Source organism: Panthera leo, chromosome E1 (assembly GCF_018350215.1).
Source record: "Panthera leo isolate Ple1 chromosome E1, P.leo_Ple1_pat1.1, whole genome shotgun sequence".
NCBI classification, from domain to species: Eukaryota; Metazoa; Chordata; class Mammalia; order Carnivora; family Felidae; genus Panthera; species Panthera leo.
In genome coordinates, this window is record NC_056692.1 from 43,608,619 (window position 1) to 43,634,097 (window position 25,479).

General features: G+C 38.8%; 1 protein-coding gene across 2 annotated transcripts in view; it reads right to left on the reverse strand.

Annotated features, from left to right (window-relative positions):
• NSF (N-ethylmaleimide sensitive factor, vesicle fusing ATPase) overlaps positions 1-25,479 on the reverse strand; it is a 146,211-nt gene that overhangs the window by 32,723 nt on the left and 88,009 nt on the right. For both annotated transcript variants that reach the window (XM_042914712.1, XM_042914711.1), the window contains exons 10-15: positions 25,073-25,238; positions 23,846-23,920; positions 23,471-23,658; positions 15,483-15,578; positions 13,201-13,357; positions 9,779-9,912 (exon numbers count right to left, since the gene is read on the reverse strand). In XM_042914712.1, the coding sequence (XP_042770646.1) occupies positions 9,779-9,912; positions 13,201-13,357; positions 15,483-15,578; positions 23,471-23,658; positions 23,846-23,920; positions 25,073-25,238 (816 nt within the window). The remainder of the gene's footprint in view (positions 1-9,778; positions 9,913-13,200; positions 13,358-15,482; positions 15,579-23,470; positions 23,659-23,845; positions 23,921-25,072; positions 25,239-25,479) is intronic.

Consider the following 25,479-nt stretch of genomic DNA (forward strand, 5'->3'; position numbering starts at 1 on the left):
GGTGCTTAATAAAGGTTTCCTGCTTGCGTGTGTGAAGGAACACCTCTGTTGCTTGCTTTCCTTTGCACCGTCCCCTTTACCCCTTGCTCACTCTCCCACACTGTGTTAAATCCCATTTTAAAATCCCATTTACTCTTGCCTCCTCGGCTATGTACCTCCCCGCTGGATTGTGAGGTGGATAAAAACTTTATTCGTGTTGTCTTTAGGATCTGGCACAGAATAGTATTTATACTTGCCCAGTGGATTTGGTGGTTCAAACGACACAAGTTCTAATTCCATCTTGCCGTAAATCACTTGTCTCTGTTCCGTTTTGGTACAGCATTTTGTATATTGTGCACATATTAAGGGTCCATTGTATTCTTCCTTGTATTATACTAGACTATAAGCCCTTTGAAGGCAAGTGGTGTCTTAATTATCTCTGTATCCTCACATTACTTAATATAATGCCTTACCAGAAAGTAATCAATAAATATTTTCTGTAAGAGTAAATCTGCATTTTAAATTCAAGCAGAAATATCAACGAGTAGTTGGAGATGTATGACTGAAGTCAGGGTATGGAGCTCACCTTCAGGGCAGTCAGTGATTGCTGAAACCACGAGAGGGGATGATATCTTCAAGGAGAAATGGTAGAGGTAAAAGAACAATGGGTCAAGGACCAGATCTTAGAGCATTGGTCTATTCATTCATTCAACAAATAATTTTGAATTCCTATTATGTGTCAAGCATTAATGAAGGCAACGGAGAGAGTAGCGAAAAAGACGTATACGATCCCACCTCCGCAAAAACTGGAGCGGGGGAGCAGGTCCACGTAACCGTGATGAAGCATGACGCTACTATGCTGGAGGAAATACAAGATGAGATGGTGGTGTATAGCGAGAGAGCTGGGGTAGTCACTGGGGAGACCCACACACGAGCTGGCATGTGGTCGGACTGTAGTTCTCCACCCCCTCTCACGTCAGGGATGGCTACGGGGCTTGTGTCGGTTAATGAAATGTGACTGGAAATATAGATCACTTTCCGAAGGGAGCTTTAGGAGCTACTGCACGATTCACCACGTTCCCTTTATCTGGCCTCGGCTATCATGCCATCACATGTGAGATGGAGCCTCTGTTACATGTTAGTTTGAGTCTCTGAGAAACTTCAATGAGCAGAGCTCCCCCTCTGAGCCAGGATGGACATGCAGTGTGAATAAGAATTAAACTGTGTTATGTTAAGCCACTGAGATTTGAGGGTTGCTCAGTATTGCAGCATAACTTAGCCTATCCTAACTGACACCGAGGATTATGGAATCAACGATGGTGTCCTAAGTTTAGGAAGTGACATTTAAGCTGAGACCTGAAGGATACACAACCCGTGGAAAACGGAGAAGAAACTGTTCCGAGAGGAGCATACTGAATATTAGGAGGCTCAGAGTGAGAAAATTCAGAAGCACTGCAGGAACTGACATATAGTCAGTAAGAATTAAAATGAAGACATGTTGGTGTGGTATGTGTGGGAAATGGAGAGTTGAAGCAGAAGAGGTGACGAAAGAGCCTGGACGCGAAGTGTCTTACATCTCGTATGAGTTGAAGTTTTACTGTAAGGAAATGAAAAGCCACTAAAGGATTTTAAATAATGGACTAACATGTCAGGTTTATGATTAAGAAACATTTTTCTGCCTGATGTAGAGAAAGCATCAGAAGGGAGTAATCATTGTTTAATACTGTAGAATTCCAGGTGAAAGATAATGGTGGTCTGGAAGCGGGAGGTGGGGGCGTGTTCTAGAAGTGGATGGACTCTAGAGATGTTTAGGAGGCAGAACTGAAAAGACTTGGTGATGAACGGGTGTGGTAATGAGGAGGAAACTAGAGTCAAGGGTACTTTCTGGTTCGGCCACTAAAATAGAGAACAGAGGAGAAGCTCGTCTGGGGATGGATCATGATGAGTACATGTAAAGAGCAGGGAAAGAGAAGCCCCTCACCTCTCCTTGCACCGCCCCTCAAAGGGAAGGAAAATAGGACATTTATTTCAGCCTCCTGATACATAATGATGGACCCTTTTAGGTTTGAGTTGGTGAATTCAAGATAGTAGAAAAGTTTAGAAGCGGTTCCTTAGTGGCTCTTTGCTATTTTTTTGAAGACCGGACCCAATATAGCAGCCAGTGTGGTATCCTACAAACTTTAGTGATTTCAAGGAGTCCCTGAAAATAATGCTTGCTCTTCAAATCACTGTTCAGAATTCCACAAAGGCTCTGATGCCATCATGGAACTCTGTCTGTCAGGCTGCAATATTGTGGGTTAGAGCCACAGGGCCCGGGGACATGGTGGACTGGCTATTTGCAGTACTAGCTTTTTCCTGAATCAGTCCGTCTCCCTTCTCAAGAACAGTGGAGAGCTTACACTGCTACAGAAATCTTACTCGGGACATTGCTGGGGTCAAAACTGATGATAAATTGGTACGCTGTCTCACCAATTTACCTCAGATACTGTGTTCATGAAGCATTACAAATCCCTTCAGAGTTGACTGCATGATTTACCTGTAAGATTTTAGAAGAAAAGTACCTACGGCAGTCATTTAATGTAGTTGGTTTTTTTTGTTTTTTTTTACAGACAGCTCTTAATGTACTAATTACTATCATGAGGAGAGGAGCACTCACAGCGAACTCTCTTAACAACCTACTAACCATGACAAAGGCTGTGCGATTCCAGTTGTAACTTGACCAGTTTCAGTTGACAGGTCAACTGAAACTCCTTTGGGTAGCAACTCTGCTCTAACTTAAATACACACACCCCTTTCACTTCTTACACACGTAATTCTTTACTAGTGTGATGGAAGGTCACCACCCTTCCCCCAGATCCCTGTTTCTGGCCTAGTGTCCTCAGTCCCTTCCAGTCTAGGCTCCCTGGCCCAGGCCCCAGCACAATGTTCACGGTCAGATTTGACTGACAAGTACACACAATTAGCTGCCAGATGAAAATCTAAGTGAGATATTTACACGGTGAGTTGGGAAGTTCTACCACACCTTTAGGTAGATAAACCCAAAAAGGAAGAGTGGTACCAGAAAGAAAGATGCAGGAAAAAAAAAGAAAAATGTACAAACCGCCCCAGCTGGAGCACTACAACTGACGTGCCAAACTTACCATTGCTAAGGGCACACGGCAGATAGATACACAGTGCCGCTGCACAACAAATGACGCCAAACAAAAGTCAGGCAGATGGGCTGAAGCTGGGCCAGTGGTCGTTCTCAAAGACTCCTTGTTTGCTTGTTTTCAAGATTTTTATTTTTAAGTAACCTCTACACCCAACGTGGGACTTGAACTTACAACCCTGAGATCAAGAGTCGCACGCATGCTCTACCAACCGAGCCAGCCAGGAGCCCCTCCCAAAGTGTCTTTAAAAATTAATTTAAATTCAGATCCTCTCACTTAGTACGACAAAAGTACGTACGATGCTCAAGTTTCATCTTAGTGGAGAGGTTCTCAGTTGGGGATCAGATAAGTAGTTATCATGCAAACCAGGACACCTGAAAGTAGGGAGCTGTTCATAATCATGCTGGAAGAACAGGTAAAAACCAGGATTGCTCAAAGCAAATTGGAATGTCTGGTCATCCTCGTTTTATCAGGAAGTTTCCTACAGGAAACTTCTCAGTATAAAATTATCAGCATATAATATCAGTAAATATCAGCAGGTAAAATTATCAGTGTATATAGCGTTAGAGTCTGATAAGAAGCCTGAAAGAGAAGGCTAAAGAAAAAGAATTGGAAGGACTGAAGAAAAAGTGCATAAAGAATAGCATTGGTCAACACAGACATAATGACAGGTCTGTTCTAGAAGATGGACAGTTTCTCTAGAAAACAGAGAATCCCACAGTCTATTTCTACTCTTGAGTACCACGTCTCTTGTATGCCAGGTAGGCAGCGGGTCATAAGAGACAAACTAAAGTACGAGGAGCCTGGGCTGAAGGCAAGAACATGCTGGAAGCACTACGCAAGCACGGAGGAAAAGAGGCGTGGGGCTCCTGCCACAAAGGGCTTGGGGCAGGTCTGATTATGGTCCTCAAGGACACTGCAAGTTCCCCAGGCACAGAGCCCACTCCTGGAATCTACAGACAAGCTGGGAGCCACCTGTGTGTAGGGGAGGGGCAGCAGCTGCAGCTTCTGGAGTCTACATGAATACACATGGGAACACGCCAGCATGAGCTCCACGTTAATCCCAGCCTTTCAGAATCACAAACCACAGCAAAGCATGTTCTAAGTGGATTCTATCCTCCATTTTCTATAACCTCATTAGTGCTCCGAGGCAAGTGAAGCCAAATTCTCTGGTTCTTCTGGGGCTGAAAGAGTTCATCTCAATTCTGAAGTGGTTGGCGTGAAGCACCTAGTTAGGAGGAATCTGATGACAGTAGGAATCTGATGACTTAGAAAATCCTTAATGTAGTAAATCTGTCAGCAATTAGTTGAAAGCATACCCTAATCATATTTGGTAGCATATAAAAACGTAAATGAGCAAATTCAAATCGGCGCTATCAGTAATAATCTCTAGTTTCTAAAAATAACCTGGGAGGAGACCAAGCAAACATTAGCTGTCTTCTAATGAAACTGCCTCGGGAAGTGGACCTAAACTTTTGGCAAAGCACTAAAGCTTCCTGGAATGACCTTAAAATCCCTCATTTGTTCTCCCTGCTTTTCAGGAAAAATTCTTACATTTTTCACATAACACAAACCACAGAGTGGGGTATTCTTAATAATATAAAAAGTCACAAGGTCTGAAAGTTCCACTAAAGATCTGCACTATTCTCCTTTGTGTGCCAAAGAGATACGAACGCCCAAAGACAGAGTGTATCAAACAAAACAACGACATGCGCCCGCCCCCCAGCCATGCAGGGACCAGCAGTCACTTCCGGAGTGTCCACTTCTCTCATTTAATACGTGCACAAACTTCGGCAAATCAGCTACCTGATATATTAGGATGTTAACCAAAAACATCCAAATTCTGTTGCTTAGTAACTGCTGTCAAAAGATCCAATTTCCAGCTCTGCTCTTTGTATGGACTAAACCATGAAAAGAGGAGGATTAGGCACCATGATTCTGTTCTGTACAGACTACAATTTGCAGTGGGATTTACAGGAGGATATTCAGAGAAGATTATTTCCTTCTTGCAAAGCTAGTGGAAAGGAAAATTTCTCCCATTAATTTTCAGTCCTTTAAAAACAAGACCATATTACGTTATTAGTGGGTATAGTTTTATAAATCACTGATATTCCTACTTAATTTTGTTCAAACAATTTAGTCACACTAGATTGTTCCATTTCATCTCTGTACTGATCGTGTACTCGGAAAGCATCAAGATTAGGTAATTAGTTAAAATCAAACTCTACTGTTTTGTTCTTTTGTTCATTTAATGGCACTAATAGAAATAGCGAAATAGATTTTTAAAAAAATATAGAAGCAAAATGGATAAAGGAACAGAAATTTAAAAACAGAATGGAGTTGGGACGCAAACATAAACTAGGGAGAAGAAGGTCTGTAAATCCTTCAAATATCTTAATGGAACACGTGGTATCCCCGCCCACCCCACCCCTGAATGTGGGGATAATGGCAGTGTTGAGAAAGGATTTCTCTCCACAGAGAAAGGATTTATTAAGCAAATTAAGAGAAGTACAAGGTAAATTTTTAATGAACTGAGAATAAACTATCATGTATTTTAGCACCCTCCATATGTGAACAAGAAGCAATAGCTTAATTACAATTAAATCTCTAAGATACTCATTAAAACAGGCCGAATGGCCTCCCTACTAACAAAAACTCTTACCTCTTGGTTTAAGCAATAAAATGGTACATAACGATATTCTATGAATTAGCTAGTCAGATCGTCTTTCTTTAGCAAAAATACGTTAAATTATATGAAATTATAGTTTTTAAATTCAACTATTACTGTTACAAAACATTTTAAAAAATCTTTCAACTTGAGTACTTACTCATTAAAATGTAGCTGAAGAAATTTTTTAAATGTTTGTTTTTGAGAGAAGGAGAGTGTGCGCATGCACGTGCACACACACATGTGCACGCATGGGTGGGGGAAGGGCTTAGAGACAGGGAGAGAAAGTATCCCAAGGAGGCTCCAGGTTGTCAGGGCAGAGCCTGATGTGGGGGCTCAAGTTCAGGAACTGAGACATTGACATGAGCTGAAATCAAGAATTGGATGCTTAACCGACTGAGCCACCCAAGTGCCCCTGAAGAAATAATTTTAAATACCAATCTTTTACCTCACAAATTGGCAAAAAAAAAAAAAAAAAAAAGTTTTATTTTTTTTTTAAAGATTTAATTTTTAAATAATCTCTACATCCAACATGGGGCTCGAACTCACAACTCCGAGATCCAGAGTTGCATGCTCCACCAACTGAGCTAGGCAGGCACCCCAGGAAAAATATTTTAATAATCTCAAGTGTAGGTGAGAGTCCGAGGAAACTGACATTCACATGATGGGGCTGCGAATGTAAACTGGTATAACTTTTTGAAGAAGTACACTTTATAAATCAGCAGTATTTTTACATAAGAGTTTTGATACCAATATTCATCAGAAATCTTCAGAATATCAATGTTTTTACCTCAGCATCCCAATTCGGAGAATTCAAGGAAGTAACCAGAAATGTATATACAGCAATAATGATAAGTAAAAATAACCACTACACTTTACTGAGCACATATTCTATCCCAAAGCACTGCACATACTTTACAAAGATTACCATCTCACTTAATTCTGAATATTATCTTCATCTCCTAGACGAGAAAACAGGTTTCAAACAGTACGTCCAGGGGCACCTGGTGGCTCAGTCAGTTGAGTGTCTGACTCTTGATTTCATCTCAGGTCATGACTTCAGGGTTCATGGGACTGAGCTCCACCCTGGGCTCCGTGCTATTGGCGTGGAGCCTGCTTGAGATTCTCTCTCTGCCCCTCCCCTGCTTGTGCTCTCTTTCTCTCAAATAATAAAATAAACTTAAAAAAAAACCCCAAAACCCAGTACGTCCAATGTGATCCCCCATACACAATGCATGTGTATGTGTGTCGAAGCATACAAGAAAGTTGAAAGATAAACATGGATTCTTTTTCTTTTCTTCTGTGTTCTTTTCTGTATTTTTAAAATTATTTTTGTGATCAGGAAAAGCTACATCTTTGGGGAGGGGGGTAGAACTCAAAAAGAAAGAAATGTCCTCTCCACAATCAATAAAAAATTATAGATTATTTGTGCTCTGGGGAAAAAAAGAAACAAAGAAAGAAAACATCTTCTTCCCATCCTTACACTAAAAATGGAGGAAAGATTACAGCAGTGGGAGGTAGACCAGAAGCACTAAGGAATGGCATTTATATTTCATTTTCAAAAGCAGCCTGGAAGACTTAGCACCTTTAGACTGGTTTGAGCCCTCAGGCATTTGTCAACCTATCATTAGGCAACAATGTGAAAACTATTTGCAGGGTAGGATTTTGCAATATTTCTGATATATTTCTAAGACTCCTAGGCTTCATTCTTTGTTCTGTACTTTAGTTACAGGGAATGACTTTTTTTCTTTTCCTTTTTTTTGTCAAGAAAAACCGAAAAGTCTAATAGGAATTTCTAATACTGATGACATGGAAATAATTTTTGTAACTTTAAGGGTGCATGGATGATCCAGACAGTGAATCATGAATCGAAACAATTTTGAATAAGCTTGTATAGACACTTATTTTTATATTCCTTAGCCTTCTGCTCATCTAAAACTCTACCTTGAAAGGCTTTAACAATTTAAAGATTAAATCATAAGTTATTAAGTCATTAATTTAACCATTTAAGCCTCTAAGCCCAGCATCTATTACCTTCCCCCCTCAAGTCAATTTGCAAGAGATTAAAATAATAAAAATGATAATATCTCACACTTACAAAGCAGCTTTGATCTGTAGGAGCCTAAAGTGCTTTTTTAAAACTTTATAGAAAAACTAGGACCATCCACCCACATCTCAGAGTACATCTGAGGTAGAAGCTGGCAGCTGGTGAAAAGCAATGGAGTCATTTACCATCTGTACAGAAGACTACTATTTTTGAACAAGTATAAGGAATTAGAGGACTTAGGCAAATACAAACAGAATTAGCCGCTCAATTAAGTGGTACGTTCAATGGTCACAGGGTCCAAGGGCTATTATTTAAAGTTTCACCAGAGGAAGTTGTTTAAGGGTTCCCCTGAGAAGGAAAAAACTAAAAAAGAAAAGCAACCCCTACCTACATTAGGGAAGTTACTGGTTCTAGTGATTCCGTCTAGATTTTCCCCAGAAGGACAGGTACTACCGGTGTCACCTCAGACACAGAAAAAACTATGACATTTAGGTTCTTTTTGTGTCTTTTTGGGTTCTCTTTCACACCCAATTTCAAAGACCTTTATAAAGAATGTTGATCTGGGGTGGATTAAATGGGTGACGGGCATTAAGGAGGGCACTTTTCAGGATGAGCACTAGGTGTTCTATGTAAGAGATGAATCACCGGGTTCTACTCCTGAAGCCAAGACTACTCTGTATGAACTAACTTGAAAATAAATTCATTAAAAAAAATAAATTAAAAAAAAACAACCTAGAATATTTATCTTGATGTTACAGTGTGTAGGAGAAGAATCCTGGTTCAAGCTCTGCCCCCTCCACCCATTTCAAGCACCTTATACCAACAATCTTCTGCCACCTGCACAAACGAGAAGCTGACTTCTCAATTTATATGTATTTTAAAATATATTTTCCTCTTCTGTCTCTTCCCTTAAGAAACCCCTAAAGTCATATCCTATATCTTTATAAAGTGGGAGCCTAGGAACAAGGTAAAAGAACTCCTGAGCTATCTTTACCAGGCTGCACTCCAATTCTCAAGGCTCTTTTCTCGGATTCTGATTTTCCCACATTTCATTAACTTAGAGTCAGTTCATATCTATAAAAGTTCAAGCATGAAAAATAGGATTTAAGTAGGAGAAATACTTCGACTAGATATAAAAAATAACTTCTTCACTGTCGGGGAGTACACCAAATCAGAATATCGACGGGAACACTAGCTCCCAAGTAACAGCCATTAAGTCTTATCAGTGATTTTTGTGTTTTTAAAGAGCAGCCACTTGCTATCCCAGAGGCCTTACACGGCACTTGCTCAAATGTAAGAGATGGTCTTAGAGTCCTTTCAGCTCTGGGACTCTGTTCTATGTTGCTCTTCCTTTCACTGACGGTTCAAAGTAGTCATATTAAGAAGGCGACAAATGGCACTTGGAAAGAAAAAGAAAGATGAGGACTGCATCGAGTCGCCAAGCAGATTGTGATCATTACCTACTATATCACCATCCTTTTGTAGGGGACTTGAGAATAGCTTTCCAATGATCTACCTCTGTTCTTTCCCAAACCACACAACCTAACTGATCTCCAAAAGTTTGATTTTGTACATTGATTAAAAAAAAAAAAATCCTAAATGAATTTGCTCCACTCTACTCAAATACTTTTAACCTGATCTTTCTTTCAATCAAGTCGATACAAACTTAAGAGATGAAAATTAATAGTAATACGTATTAAACAAAACATAACTTAGAAGATAAAGGAATGCTAATAAAAATGCATTACAAAGTTAAATCTATCTAAATAGTCCCGTTTCCCCCCAAATTCTGCTGATAATTTAGTTCCACTTGAGAAGAACATAGCTGCTATGGCTTTTACATATATACAGGTACAAAGATAGACAGATATGTACATGTGTACACACATGTATCTAAGAGATAGGAGATTCAAATGAAAGCAAAAATCTTGATACCTTCTTCATGGCCTGACACTTGGCTGTCTCAGAAAAGCCAATCATCTTATCAGGAGAGCAGATCTTGATGAAGGGGAAGTTGGATTCCTCTGCAATCTTTGCAGCTAAAGCAGTCTTCCCACTATGAGGAGGGCCTGCATAAAGATATGAGCAAGTCAGGGGAAAAAAGCCAAACCAAGCAAAGGGGAATAAAACAAGTTTAAACTTTTATCCACAATGTACTGAGGTCTCAACTAGTTGCTCATTAACATTTCCTGACACAATTTCACAGCAGACATGTTTTCTCTTATTTATTAGCAACTAAACTTAATGAAATGATTAGCATTTCTCAAAGGTATGATGAAATACATTCCTTCTTTCTTTCTCATAGTCTTAATCTTTCAAACTTCTGGCTAAATATATAATATGCAAGGGTTTTGTTTCTTAAAAAAAAAAAAGAAGAAGAAGAAGAATACCTTCAAACACATTATCTGTCCTATGTTATTAGTTCTACCAAATCACTTGTCTAATAAACAAATACGACCTTCTTAGGAGATAATATTGTGGGCAGGGGAAAACTGCCTTATTAGAAGCAAATACGACTTTAAAAGCTAAAATTTTAAAGATTTAGGCCTTCTCATAAAGGCAGCCAAATCTATAAGCTTAACTGTATTCAGACATCTTCTCCTCCTTCCCTTCTGTGAAATGGAAGATGTGTCCCTTTTCCACCCATCTTCTCAAGAACCTGACATTACTGACTGTATCCTCTTCCCCATATGTTCCATCTCTTCGTCTTCCCTGGTCTTTCCAATAGCATTTAAGCACATTTTAGCATAAAGCAAAAAAACTTTCTGGACTTCACACCCCTCAACATTAGTCTTGCTTCTCCCTTCAAAATGAAACTTCTCTAAACAATTACCTACACTGGCTGCCACTTTTCATTTTCCCTCCATTCTCAAACAAATGCTATGGTTTCCATTCCCATTACATGGAACAGGCTCCTATCTGGGTCATCAATGACCTCTATGTCACCAAATCCAACAGACACTTTATCTGTTGGCCTCTTAGGAATATTTGATACAATGGGAGAACTCTTCTCTTTTTAAAAATACTTTTCTTGGCTTCTGTAACAGCACCTTCTCTTCTCCCCCTCTTACCTCCCTGGTTACTCTTGCTCAGTCTTTGTCAACTCTTCCTGCTTTACTTGCTTCTTAAATGTTGACAAACCTCAGAGATCAGTTCCAAGACCCCTTTTCTTCTCAACCTACTCCCTTTCTGTAAGTAACCTCACCCAACCACCATGGATTCAACAACAGTCTATACACAGACAACTCATAAATGTTATTGTCAGCCAGACCTCTCTTCTGAGCCCACATATCCAATGGGCTGCTCAACATTTCCAATTCAATTATTCTATAGGAACCTCAATCTCAACATGTCCAAAACTGAACTCAAAACCTTTCTTCTTAAAATCTGCTTCTCCACTAGTGTTCCCAATCTTAGTACACAGCACCATTTACCAGGTTGTGTATACTAGAAACCTGGTGATCATGTTTGATACCTCTCCCCATATTCAATCTAGTTATTTAATATTTCTAAGCTTCAGCTTCCCCATCTACAAGATAGGGATAACAGAAGCATCTGCCTTCATAGGATTGAAGTGGGGTTTAAATAAGATAGTGTATGCCAAGTGTTAGTAGAGTGACTAACCAATAATAACAATTCAAAGAATGTTAGCTTAATTATGAGTAATAACAATGATTATTATAAATCCTCTTTCCTTCTACCTCCTAAATATTTCTCAAAATGGTCTGCTTATCTCCATCTCCACTACCAGGATGTTACTTCAAACCACAATCAACTTTCATCAAGGTGCATTAATGCGACTGCTTCTAACCATTGGTTTCCCCTGTATCTTTTTTGACTCTCCAATCCATTCTCTGTCACAAAGCGGTCATGACATTTTGAAAATACTAACCTTATCATGTCACTTTACTGCTGAAAACCCTATAAACTGCCCCTCAGAAAGAGACTAAATCTTTAATATGGCCCACAAGGCTGTGCATGAACTGGCTCCTGTCTACTTCTTTGGTTTCATGCCTAGCCACTCTCCTTTTCTCTCTCTTTCTTTCTTTTTTTCTCTTTCTTCCTTCCTTCCTTTTTTTTTTTTTTATATATCTATTTTTGAGAGACAGAAAGAGTATGAGTGGGGGAGGGGCAGAGAGACAGGGAGACACAGAAACTGCACAGAGGGAGCACAGAGCCTGACATGGAGCTCGAACCTACAAACCACAAAATCATGACCTGAGCCGAAGGTGGACGCCCAACCAACTGAGCCACCCAGGAGCCCTTCCTTTTCTGTTTCCATCTCCTTCCCATCCAGGGCTTTTTCACATGCTGGTCCCTCCACCTAGAACATCTTCCCCAATTACTTTGCTCAGCCAGTTTCTCATCCTTCAGGTCTTGGCTTAATGTGTTTCAGGGAGCTTTCACTCCCAGACCTTTGAAAGGAGTTAGATTCCTCTGTCATGTGGACTCACCAAACTTTTCTGTTGTTGTACTAATCATAACTGTAAACAAGTTAACTGGTGAACAGAATGTCCTTAGCTTTTTGTCTACTTGGCAAACTCCTAACTAATCCTTCCAAGTCTAAATTAAACACCACCTTTAGCTTTCTTTGATCATCCTGTGCAAAATGACTTGCATTCACACACACCTTCACATATACACTATAGTTAAGAATTTGTTTACATGGGGGTGCCTGGGTGGCTTCGTGGGTTAAGGGTCTGACTTCGGCTCAGGTCATGATCTCACAGTTCATGAGTTCGAGCCCCACATGGGGCTCTGTGCTGACAGCTCAGAGCCTGGAGTCTGCTTCAGATTCTGTGTCTCCTTCTCTCTCTGCCCTTCCCTGGCTTGTGCTCTGTCCCCCTCTCATCTCAAAAATAAACAAACATTAAAATAAAAAAAATTAAAAAAAAAAAAAGAATTTGTTTACATGTTTTTTTTAATGACCAGACTGAACTCTGTGAATGTCTTTATATCCCCAGCAACTGGTTCAATACCTAAAACATTTTGCTCAATGAATACTTATTTAATTGAATTAAGTATTATGTGGTATCATACAGCCTACTACATAATATTTAGTGAATATTTATTTAATCAAGTTGATTACTATGTGGTATCACACAGTCTATTAAGTAACAGAAGTTTCAATGCAATTCTACAAGAAAACTAGTTACTATCATTCGTCAGTAACATGCCCCCCACCCAACTTTAATTTGTGTACAATATTGGTACATAAACTGGATTGCTATTTTTAGATCATGAATAGGTTTTAAACTGAAAAAAATTCATTTTTCTGGAATGTGCTAAATAAATAACTTTGTAAAAGTGCTTTTTTTTTTTTAAACTTTTAATGCCATCTCTTCATTCTTTCTCACCTTCCAAAAGGACGCTAACCAGGGGTGTACGATCACTATTTTTAGTCTGCTGAACCAGCAGCTCCCCATCTTCTAGAACTCGAGTAACTGGATCGCCCCATTTGATAATACCATTCATAATGTAACTTGCATAATCCTCTTGGTTTGTGCCAAATGCCTATGGAGGAAAATTATAATTTAAAGCATTTTGAGTGTCAGTGTAAAAACTAAAATTCCCAAAAATATAAAAGATGAGTAATAATTCCTACATATTAAAAGTATTGAGCAATATCCCACATTAACGTAAAAAGCCTGAAAAGCAAATAAAAACAAACAAAAAACCATTATCTTATAATTTCTCATTTAAACTTTTACCCAACGGTGGTGGGGAGGAAGCTGTTTTGGGTGACTTAACAGAATAAAACAAAGATTCTAGGGTCAGATTCTACAAGAGCCCAAGCCCTTGTAACCCCTGAGAAAGGGTAGGTTCCAATGTGCTTGTTTCTATGAGGAGTACACTGGTTGTGTCCTTCTGTTAAGAACAAAGGGAGAAAGAGATTATGGACTTACAACTTAGAAACAGTTGGCTCAGCAGACAAAGACACTATCCTGACATTGACTGTCGGTGTCATGGATTAAAATGGGAAATGAAATGGCATTGAGGAGATCTTGTCCACATCAGCTTGGTGGTGGGGGCATAAGTTAAATGGCACCAAGGTAAGTTTATGTGTGTAAATGTAAGATTTAGAATGAGGTAGAAATGAGCAACTACAAGGAAAGACTAAAGTATCAGAAAAAGGAAATAAAAGCAATCACTATATATAATAATTTTATGTGTGCTTGCTACATATTAGAGCTTAAATCACATCCCTCTTCATTTGCAACTTCTAGCTTTAAATTGTAACTCCCACCAAACCAGCTGCCAAGGGTAATCAGTAACTTTAGTACTTAGCGACTTAATGGAATTGTGTTTTTAAAAGGTTAACAAGTGAAGAAATGAGTAGGAAAACATAACTCAACGTAATCTAAAGGTCACATATCTTGAGAACTTCAAATTTTAAAAATTTACCACATCCCTCAAAAAGTCAATTTTTCATTATCCAACATATGGAATGATTTTAACAGCTCTTTAGAACTTGCACCTCACAGAAAGTCATCCTCTGTAATACTGTCTCAACAACATACAGTGGTCTCATTACTCTGTTACTTTGCCATCAAATCATTTTGCAGACCACGCTTTTGTCCTTGAATGCACTAGTCCTTTGATTCCTGTGCACAGAAGAAAGTTATCATTCCCTGTTTTGGATATGAGAAACTTGATGGCCCTGTAAGAAGTTATAAAGGAGGAGTCTAGTAAGCACTTGTTGAATGGCTATTGAAGGAAATATACAGATTGGCTGGCTTTTTGTCTTTAATTATTCCAAGTATATGCTGTAAGCTTCATAGCAGCAGCTTTAAGATACCTGAACCTGGAAAGAGTGACCCTCCAGGCTAACCATATATATGAGTCTTCCTTACTCATTCTGTCATTATATTTTCTGTTTTATCCCCTGGACCCCTGGAACAAATAAAAGGAAGTTATTAATTACTTAACTAAGCAAGTTATCTCAGCTTCTCCTTCCTGGTAGCCAAATTATTTGTCATTAAAAAAATCTTGGAATAGATCAGTTAGGCTGGGCTCTAATATTTTTGGTAACTATTACGAATGATAACAGCAAAAGATGAAATCATTTCCAATGCTCAGTAAGTTAAAGTAATTATTTTATATTTAAAAGTCACAACAGTCATAAAAAAGGGCTAAAACAAATTGATTTTAGTCTTCAAAGGAGATACTTGCAACACATAACTATTAAGAATATATAAAGAACTTGAACAGACCAAATAAAGAATAAATAATACAACAGAAAAACAGGCAAAAGACATGAATAGCATTTCACAGAAGACACTGATATAGCCAATAAACATACGCAGAGATACTTAAATTCATAGGTGATCAGTGAACTGCAAATCAAGGCCAAAATGAGAGCTCATTTTACATTCGACTGAATGGCAAAAATGAAGTCCGAGAGTACCAAGTGTTATGAGATGGTGATCTCCCTATCATGAGGAATAATTTCAATTTAAGTACTAATTACCAGTCATCAGCATTAATGTGCAAATATTTCTCCTACTGGACACTTCCAATCCTGAGATTTCCTGATTTTTAAAAGTACATACCATATAACCTCACAGAATATTGGGTAAAATGGCGATTGTGGGTTTGTTTGTTTTTAGTTTATCCATCACTCAATATCCATACTCACTGGTTTGATATCATTCTCCAAAGAAGCAAGAAAGTCTCCTCTTGTCACCTGTAGGCTCTCTGCTTTCTCCATGTCCACCTCTACTTTAGTGCTGGCCTAATCAGGAATGAAAACAAAAATGTAAGGCCTTCTAAGATTTAAGACTATTTTTGGTCTAAGAATGTAATACCTGGGGACTTTTTTAAAAAGCATATTTTCACAGACAAAAGACATCTCTCTCAAATTCACAAACATACATAACTTTTGCCTGAACAATTCCCCTTCTAGGGATTTATCCCAGGAGTATATCCACATATGTATGCAAAGTTACATGTATCAGGATATCTGTTAGAGTAATTTGTAATAGCAGAAGATTAGAAGCAAATTAAGTGTCTACCAGAGGGTACCGGTTACGTACATTAGGACACATTTGGACCAAAGAACGCTGGAGAGTTTTGGGTTTTTTTTTCCTTCAAAATAAGGCACAAGGAGGAGAAAATACATGCAAAGGGTCTCTAAGAACAGCGGTTCTCATCCTTGGCTACATACGGAATAACCTCTAGAGCCTTTAAAGATACACAGAAGCCCAGCCCCACTCCCTTCAGGATTTTGATCTGACAGGTTCAACAGAGGGTCCACGCATTTATAGTTTTAAAAAGTGCCATGGGTGATTCTAATGCTCAGCTAGGTTTGTGAACCATTATTCTAGAAGACCAAGGTCCTACAATTTTGCTTTGTGCTCATACTTTGTGCCAGCTCCAAATATTCTGCTTACTGCACCTGGAGCTAGCACTTAGAACAGACATCTGGAGAAGCATCAAGGCCTTTATCAGCACTTGGAGCTGCCTGGACCTGATGAGTGATTGAGACACTAGCACATTTTTTAACGCGACTGGGCTCACTCCCAAGAGCACGAGGCAAGTGAGTCTAATTTGTAAATGGCACTGTGTTTTTTAAAAAAGGTATCTTCAAAAACATCTGACTATAAAACAAAAGTAAATTAAGCAATATTAACCTTCCATTGATTATTATAAAACACGAGTCGTGTTCCTTTAGGAACAGATTGTTGAGACAAATGAAATGACAAACATCTTGTAAAAAGTCAGACTAAGGGGATAAAAGGAACTATGTCAGAAACCGGATCAAGACAGCAAAACAGAATACATTTATTTATCTCCCTTCCTGCCCCAAATCCCATGAAATGACAGAAAGTGAAAGAGAAAGGTTAAAAAGCATAGAAGACATATCCAAAAATTTAACAGAGAGGAGTCTCAGAAGGAGAGAAGAGAAAGGATGATAGAGAAACGAACAATAAGAGACAGAAGAAAAAATGTTCTCTGCAACCGAAGCAGTGTCTTTGCAGTTTAAAAGATTCAATGAGTGCTCATTAGATAAATGAAAAAAACCCACATCTGTCTAGACACACTGCTATAAACTATCAGAACACCAAAGGTGAAGAGAAGTCCTAGACAACTTTTTGGTGACAAAAACAGGTTACCTGCAAAGAAACCAGAGTAAAACTGGCATATCTCTCACTAGCAACACTAGAAACAAGAAGAGAACACATATCCAGCTGTCTCCCCTAAAGAATGATTCTCACATATACTTAGGGAGGCATAGGCAAGCATTTTCACAATAGTTATTATGCACTGTTCTGGACACTAGAGACATAACAATTCAAAACAGGGTTCCTGCCCTCATGGATCTTACATTTTAGATTGTTGTAATATTGTAGAATACTGTGCATTTGTCCAAAATAATGAAGACTTGTGCATACTGATGGAAAGTTACCCAATATATATTGCCAAGTGAAAAATATAAACTGCAGAATAATTCCATTAAAATCTTTTTTAAAAAGCACACATCTGTATGACTGTAAATGTAGAGAAAAGATTATAAAGATACATCCCAAATGTTGGCTACCTCTGGAGAGGGAAAGACAAGGGGTATTGGAGACAGCCTTTCTCACTTTTCCCTATATAATCTGGCATCTGGAATCTCCTACAAAATATTTATTCATACATTTATGTATGTATGTATGTATGTACGTATGTATGTATGTATGTATTTTGAGAGAGAGGGAGAGAAAGCATGAATAGGGGAGGGGTAGAGAGAGGGAGAGAGAAAGAAAGCATGAGTAGGGGAGGGGTAGAGAGAGGGAGAGAGAGAGAGAATCCCAAGCAGGCTCCACACTGTCAGCAAGGAGCTTGATGCAGGGCTTGAACCTATGAACCGTGAGATCATGGCCTGAGCTGAAGTAAGATGCTTAATCAACTGAGCCACCCAGGTGCCATTTCTAAGTTACTTCACATTTCTAAGTTAAAGAAAGGAAATGGTGTTACAGGAAACAGCACCTCTATGAAAAAAATTATAATGCTCAGTTCACAATATAGACATCTCTATAGTGCTTTATAGGTTATAAAGTATGTTTGCATATATTTTCTCATTTCATAATACCCATTATCTCATTTTATCCTACACAAGCCTGTACGTTTTCTTACATTAAGGGTAGGATAATTTAACTAAGGGATATAAGGTTTCCTTCCCAGGTAATCTTACATAAAGATTTTAAACTCTGATTAAAACTTTTTGACACATCTTAAAGGATTTGACAAGGTGTAAACTCTCAGGTGGAAGTGAAGGAGCTCTGACAGAATCACATTAAAACCCCAGTGAAGCCACCAGCCTCGTTCCAAATGTCCCCGCTCTATATAGCCCTGAACTTTTATTATGATGTTTTATGTGCTGATTTCCTCTGCTAGTGAAACTAAATTCAAATGATAGAAATATATAACAATATGAAGGGAAAATCTTACCTTTCCACATTTGCCAAAAAGTATGACAGATTTCAGGACTGAAACTGTGTGAAACTTGTCTTTTTGCCATTAAGAAAGGGCTCACTCAATGAATTAAAAGTAAATTAGGGGCGCCTGGGTGGCGCAGTCGGTTAAGCGTCCGACTTCAGCCAGGTCACGATCTCACGGTCCGTGAGTTTGAGCCCCGCGTCAGGCTCTGGGCTGATGGCTCAGAGCCTGGAGCCTGTTTCCGATTCTGTGTCTCCCTCTCCTTCTCTCTCTGCCCCTTCCCCCGTTCATGCTCTGTCTCTCTCTGTCCCAAAAATAAATAAACGTTGAAAAATATAACTACTCTTTAAAAAAAAAAAAAAAAAAAAGTAAATTAGATGGCTAGGGGAGTTATTTTAGAACAAATTTTTGTTAGGCGCTACAGGAATTTTAGAAGTTACCTAATTGTAAACAATCAATATTCTAAATTATTCCTACCTCTTCATTAAAATAAGTTTCCTAAGGACTTCTCTTAGCTAACTTTTACTATTTTGTCAAAATTGGTAAAATCTAATTTTAAAATATTCTACAATTCTGAGATGAACATAAGGGAAGGGAAGCAAAAATAATATAAAAACAGGGAGGGGGACAAAACATAAGAGACTCTTAAATATGGAGAACAAACTGAGGGTTACTGGAGGGGGTTGTGGGAGGGGGGATGGGCTAAATGGGTTAAGGGGCATTAAGGAATCTGCTCCTGAAATCATTGGTGCACTATAAGCTAACTAACTGGGATGTAAATTAAAAAAATAAAATAAAATAAAGTAAAATATTCTACAATTCTGAATGTTTCCTCATTCAGAAAACCTTTTCTCATTTGTCTGAATTACTGTGATTTTTTTCTACATTTTATTTATAACAGCTAATCAATATAGAAGAGGCAACATCTTTCAACTTATACCTGCAGAAACTAATAAGCTTGTATTTCAACACAAGCAAATTATCAAGTGGTCACCCTTAAATTTCATAACCTTTTAAATCTGACCTTTCAAAGTTCTTATCATTCCTCTCAAATTAAGGGCAGAATGACCTTAATCAATCAAAATTCTACAGAAAATAAGAAATAATGTTATTGAAATTGTGTAAGCATAAATCAGAGCTTTGATTCAGGTGGAAAGTGTCTGTGTGTTTTGTGTGCGTGCATGTCCTCAATTTACTTCCTTACAACCGATTAGAGCAGAAGAAATTTGGGTTATGAGTCTTTTCTACCTGAAGCAGAAATTCCTTTCAAGAGAAAAACAACCAAATGTCATACGAATTTCAGTTGACCACAAACATGGGTTCAAGTACAAATGACATGCACATCAGGTGTTTATGACTGGATTTTCCACTTGATTCAGAAAACTTGAAGAAAACAGTCTAACAGGGAAGACTCATTTAGTTGAGTCCACCTGAGTTTATTTAAGCCTAAATCTTTTGAAAAGGAAACAAAATAAAACCAATACTGGCTTTTTATAATGCAGAAACAGGACATTAGAACGAACAGTTGAATGCTATGGATGTTTTAAAGTTCTGTCTCAACTTTAGATCAAAAGCTTCAAATTAAACACTTATTCCTCAATCATTACTAGCAAAGCTATAAACATCTACAGCAATGGAAATACTACAACTGGACGCCTTTCGTTCAGCTGAGGAGTCTTGTTGTGAAAACAGTGTTTTGATGACAGATTTTTTTAAATGCAGAAAAGGCAATAATAGATGTTCACGTTATTTCTTTCTGGGGACTAAGGGTTAGTGGCCTATAAGTCCCTTCCCTGAAGTCCCTTGTATTAGATATTTCATAAACACTGTAAAAAATTAAAAGCTGTTTGATACAAAAGATACTGATCACAAGTCAATATGCATTACCTTAAGTTTGAAAGCAAAAACATGGGAAAAGTGAAGGAAAGAAAATCAACTATTTGCACTACTTCTTACTTGCAAATCTGAAGGATAACATACTCTGTACAGTGGTAACTAACACTTACAGTGAAAAAAACTGTAACTGCAAACAGTCAACAAACTCAGAAACTCAGACACTGGAAAGGATATTTATGGTATGCTCTCAAACCAGCCAATAACAACGAAATTGGAAATAATTAACATTTATCTAGTCTGTAAGGCATTTCCATATACAGTATCTGATTTAATTTTCACTGATGAGGTACTTACCTGATGAGGTAAGTAGTTATTTCCCCTTGACAGAAATAAAGTATAAGAATTATAATGCAGAGCCACACCTACTGACTACAAAATCTGTGATCTTTCCAACATTCCTCATTGCCTCGTGTGTAGATAAACCCAACACATGCTTGAAGAATGTGTGTTTCTTTGTGAGACAATGGCTTAGAATGACATTTTGGATTAGGACTATTGTGGTAAAAATTACAAGTGACTAAGAAAATAATCTGGTGGCCAGTGCATATACGAAAACTCTGATAATACACGAGCCACTGTAGATTAAACCAAGATGCACTGATGTGTTCTGAGAGATCAGTATGGTGGGGAACAATTTTCATAGCATTCACACAATTTTTCTTGAAGTCCCCATCCCTTCTAAGACATTTCTTAAAGCAAGGAGGAAGGATGAAGGAATGATGGATGGATGGATGGATGGATCCATTCTATGAAGGACCCAGTACTATATTTCTACACTATCCTGACCTTTGGCATCCCTGAGCTAGAACAAAGTCACTTCTATTATGTAGGGAAATTACGACTTATAGGTAGAGCTTAATTCAGAATACATACGTGAGTTTACTAGAAATATTTACCAAACACCTGCTCTGTTCTCAGTATTTAGACCTATTTAGGGCACTGGGGGAGATTCAGACATGAATAAGATATGGACTTAAAGTCTAGAACAGGGGTTGACAAACTTTTTCCGTAGAAAATGAGACAGTAACTATTTTAGGCTTTGTGGGCAATGCAGTCCTTATTGCAAATACTCAACTCTACCATTGTAGCATGAAGGCAGCCATACATAACACATAAATAAATGGGTGTGTTCCCAGAAGACATTATATATAAAAATGGGTGGTTAACTGGATATGGCCCACGGGCCATAGTTTGCTAATCCTCAGGTTAGAACGAGTGATAGGATGTTGCCAACTCCACTCTCCTCAATACTCCACTCGACACAGCTGTCAGAGTGAGCTTCTGTTTTAGCACTATGTCACTGCTATTCTTAAAACTCTTCAATGGCTTAGCACTACTCACAGGAAAAAAGTCCATACTTCTTAGCACAGTATAAAAGGCTCTTTGTGCTCCACTCCCTGCTTTAGTCTCCTGACTTGTTCCTCACAACGTCTCTCTCTACCTCCCCTCCGCTACCTTTTATGCTGAAGCGATACTGAATTACCCTAAGACACCATGCTATTTTGTGTCTCTGTTCCTTTGCCCTCTACCTAAAATGTCCTATACCACCAAGAAACACATCCGCCCAGAAATTCCTCTGTGAAGCATCCTCTCACCCCACAAGTTGACCAGCTCTGACACGCTTTCACTTCCTTAACTCTCCTGTACTTTCTGTTCCTGAATGGGGAGATTAAACTGTGAGCTGCTCAGGGGCAGGCGGTTGGTTTACTTCTTTCAGGTGTAGCATTAACTGCTAGCACAGCGTCTGGCAGAGGGTAGGTGCCGAATTAATCTACGGTGAACCAAAGTCAACTGAAGGTACCACAAAGCGATACATTACTACCTCAAGAAGGAAGACAGTACATACTTCTTGAAGGAGAACAATCAGAAAAGGTTTGAAGAAAGTGGTGGCATGTGAACTAGGTATTAAAAAGGTAAGTAAACGCAGACCGTAAAGACTTCTGCAAAAGCAAAAAAGTGAAAAAATAAATTAATGTCTGATGACCAGTGAGTAGTATTTCAGTTTGACTGAAGTATGGAGAAGAACTGGGAACACATTTGGAAAGGTTAGTTCGGGGTCAGATCTAGAGGACTTTAAAGATCTGGCTAAGAAGTCTGTACTTTGTGCTGAAAGCTTCTGTAGGGCACAACAGTATGAAACAGGAAGACTAATCCAACAGAAGGTGGGTAGAAACTGAAAGACACCTGCCAAGACAGAAGCGACATTTGCCAAACGACTTGATGTAGGACACGCTGGAGTGACAGGAATTAAAGAGAATCCTGAAGTTTAAAGCCTGGGAACTTGGGATAAACAGGAAAATATGAACAAGAAGGAAAGTAGCTTAAAAAAAAAAAAAAAAGACAGTGAATTTGGTTTTGGAATATTAAATCTGAGACCTGATAAAACACCCAGGTAGAGATATTTAGTATAAATCTGAAAGTGGGAGAAAGAAACTTTCAAGAGATGAGACGGCAATCTGGGAGTCATCCATCCATCTAAAGAGGAGAAGGAATGATAAAGATTCGAAAGCATTTTATCAACATAAAAGTATCCTCGTATGTATTTCTATCATAATATCAATAACATTATTATACTAATTTGCAAACAGGTCCATCTGCTTGACTCTAAATTCCTTGAGAGGCGAGGTCATGGAGCTCGTGGCTCCATGAGAGACATGGCCAAACATATGATGATGTGTCACCAGCTTAATAGTCAGCAAATAGCAGGTATTCGGTGTATGTGCTGAATGAAGCAGCCCCCATAATTCTAGCATTGTAGAGAACACAATTTCCTATGACACGTTACGACATAGCACAAACATTAAAAATAAAATCCTTCGAAATCTTCATCTTCACATGTCATTATCAGATGGCGTCAATCGAAGGCAAATGTGTCAGTGGTCACCATGGGGCAGATGCCGCCATTACATTTCTTCCTGCTACTCTGAAGATCTGGCAACCGACTATTCCTATTTTTACCATATCTCTTCTCTATCAAAAGTCAGCATTACCATAGCCCTTGGCACATGTGAAAGGAAAGAATATTGACACAGTATTTATAGAGCTGCAGGCTCCTAATTTGTTAGTGATCTTACTGACCTTTTTTTTTTTTTTTTTAATGTTTATTTATTTGGAGAAAGAGAGAGTGCATGTGAGTGGGAGAGGGGCAGAGAGAGAAGGAGAGTCAGAATCCCAAGCAGGCTCCATGCTGCCAGCGCAGAGCCCGACGCAGGGCTTGATCCCATGAGCCCGTGAGATCATGACCTGAGTCAAAATCAAGAGTCGGGTGCCCCACCGACTGAGCCCCCCAAGCACCCTGATTTTACTGACCTTTATGTGTCGGTTCATAGCAGTGGACTGTGCCGCCCGCACCAGACCCTCCAGTTCAGCACCGCTGAAATTCTTGGTCTCTACAGCCAGTTCTTTAATGTCTACATCAGCAGAGAGTAACTGATGCCCTCTCATCCTTGCTGTGTGGATGTGAAGGATCTGTAGTCGACCCTTCTCATCTGGTAAGCCTGATAAAATTGAAAATAAATAGAAATTATTATAATCCTAATGCTTTTCTGATAGGTACTTAAGCAGGTAAACCTGTGCTCCTCACGACATACAACTTTTCTATCTAGTGTTAAGTTACATGACTTTGCTCTTACTAATGAACTCTAAACATACACCCTTCTCCCAATCGGTGACAGACCTGCTTACCTATCTCCATTTTAACTTCCAGTCTTCCAGGTCGAAGGAGAGCCTCATCTATCAGATCTGGTCTGTTAGTCATTCCTGAGCACAAATTTTAAAACAAAACAACAAAGTTGAAAAATAAGATAAAATGTCCCTTCAGTAATTGAGAATAATGATTTCTCAAACAAGCTAAGACATTTTATAAACATCAAATAGAAAGTCAATTATTCTCAAATAAAAATATGATTTGTTCTTGATCTGTTCTAATGAAAATAACCTGAAGACTCTGCTTTAGTATTTCACTACACTGCCAATGAAATATAAATGTAATGAAAACTTCAAATATTTAAAAAGAGAATGTAAGGTTCAGAGAGGATAAGTAGCCTATCAAAGTGAGAGAGGGGCAATGTATGTGAATGTAATCTGTCCAACCTCAACGTCCCTCTCCTTTTCCGTAGGCCAATGGTTTTCAACCTTCCTAAGCAGCAGAAGTTTTGTTTTGTTTTGTTTTGTTTCTAAAGTCATCTTAAGAAGAATCTCAGTACAGGGGCATCTGGGTGGCTCAGGTGGCTAAGCGTCTGACTTCAGCTCAGGTCGTGATCTCGTGGTTCGTGAGTTCGAGCCCCACGTTTGGGCTCTGTGCTGACAGCTCGGGGCCTGGAGCCTGCTTCGGATTCTGTGCCTCCCTCTGTCTCTACCCCTCCCCAGCTCATGCTCGGCCTGTCTCCCTCTCTCAAAAATAAATAAAAACATTTCAAAAAAAGAAGAAGAAGCAAGAAAGAAGAAGGAAGAAGGAAGAAGGAAGAAGGAAGAAGGAAGAAGGAGGAGGAGGAGGAGGAGGAGGAGGAGGAGGAGGAGGAGGAGGAGGAGGAGAAGAAGAATCTGAGTACATGAAGCAATTAAAAGAAGTTACCACTGGGATACATGATCTGAAGCTCACTCACAGACCCTGAGGCACCTCTGGGGCCCCTGGAGGCCTACAGGATGCAATTTGAAAACCACTGCATTACACTCTGCTGTCTTTTTCATCTTTGAGCTGTAAGCATACACCCATGAGTCACTAAAACCCATCTTTTATTTGTCCTATTAAGGCCAGACATTAAAACAGTCAAATTCTTCAATATCACTTGATTCTAATTTGGAAACATGGGCAGTACAGTGTAATTACAACCTGCTCAGATCTTAATTCAGAACCTATTTATCTCATGTTTTTGAAATCATAGAACTTTTGTTTTTTTAAAGCAAACATACCAATGACTAAGATGTTGTTCAGCTGCTCTACCCCATCAATTTTGGACAGCAACTGGTTGACGACAGTGTCATGAACTCCTGTGCTACCAGCCATGCTCCCTCTCTGCTTGCAGATGGCGTCAATTTCATCAAAGATGATTATGTGCAAACCACTGTTAGCACCAAGCTAGAAAGGGAAGAAATTATATTAAAGGTCATAACTTGAATATATTATTAAACAAACTAATTTAAAAAAAGCAAAACAAAGCTTCCACAGATTGGTTTTGCTGCATTTTGACTAATAAATACAGGAAGTATAATCAATCATGGCTGCTGTGCTCTCAAAGGCATTCCAGAACCTCATATTTAATAGCCATAAAACAAAACTACACATTATTTACTGATGAATGTGAACAGCCCACCAAATA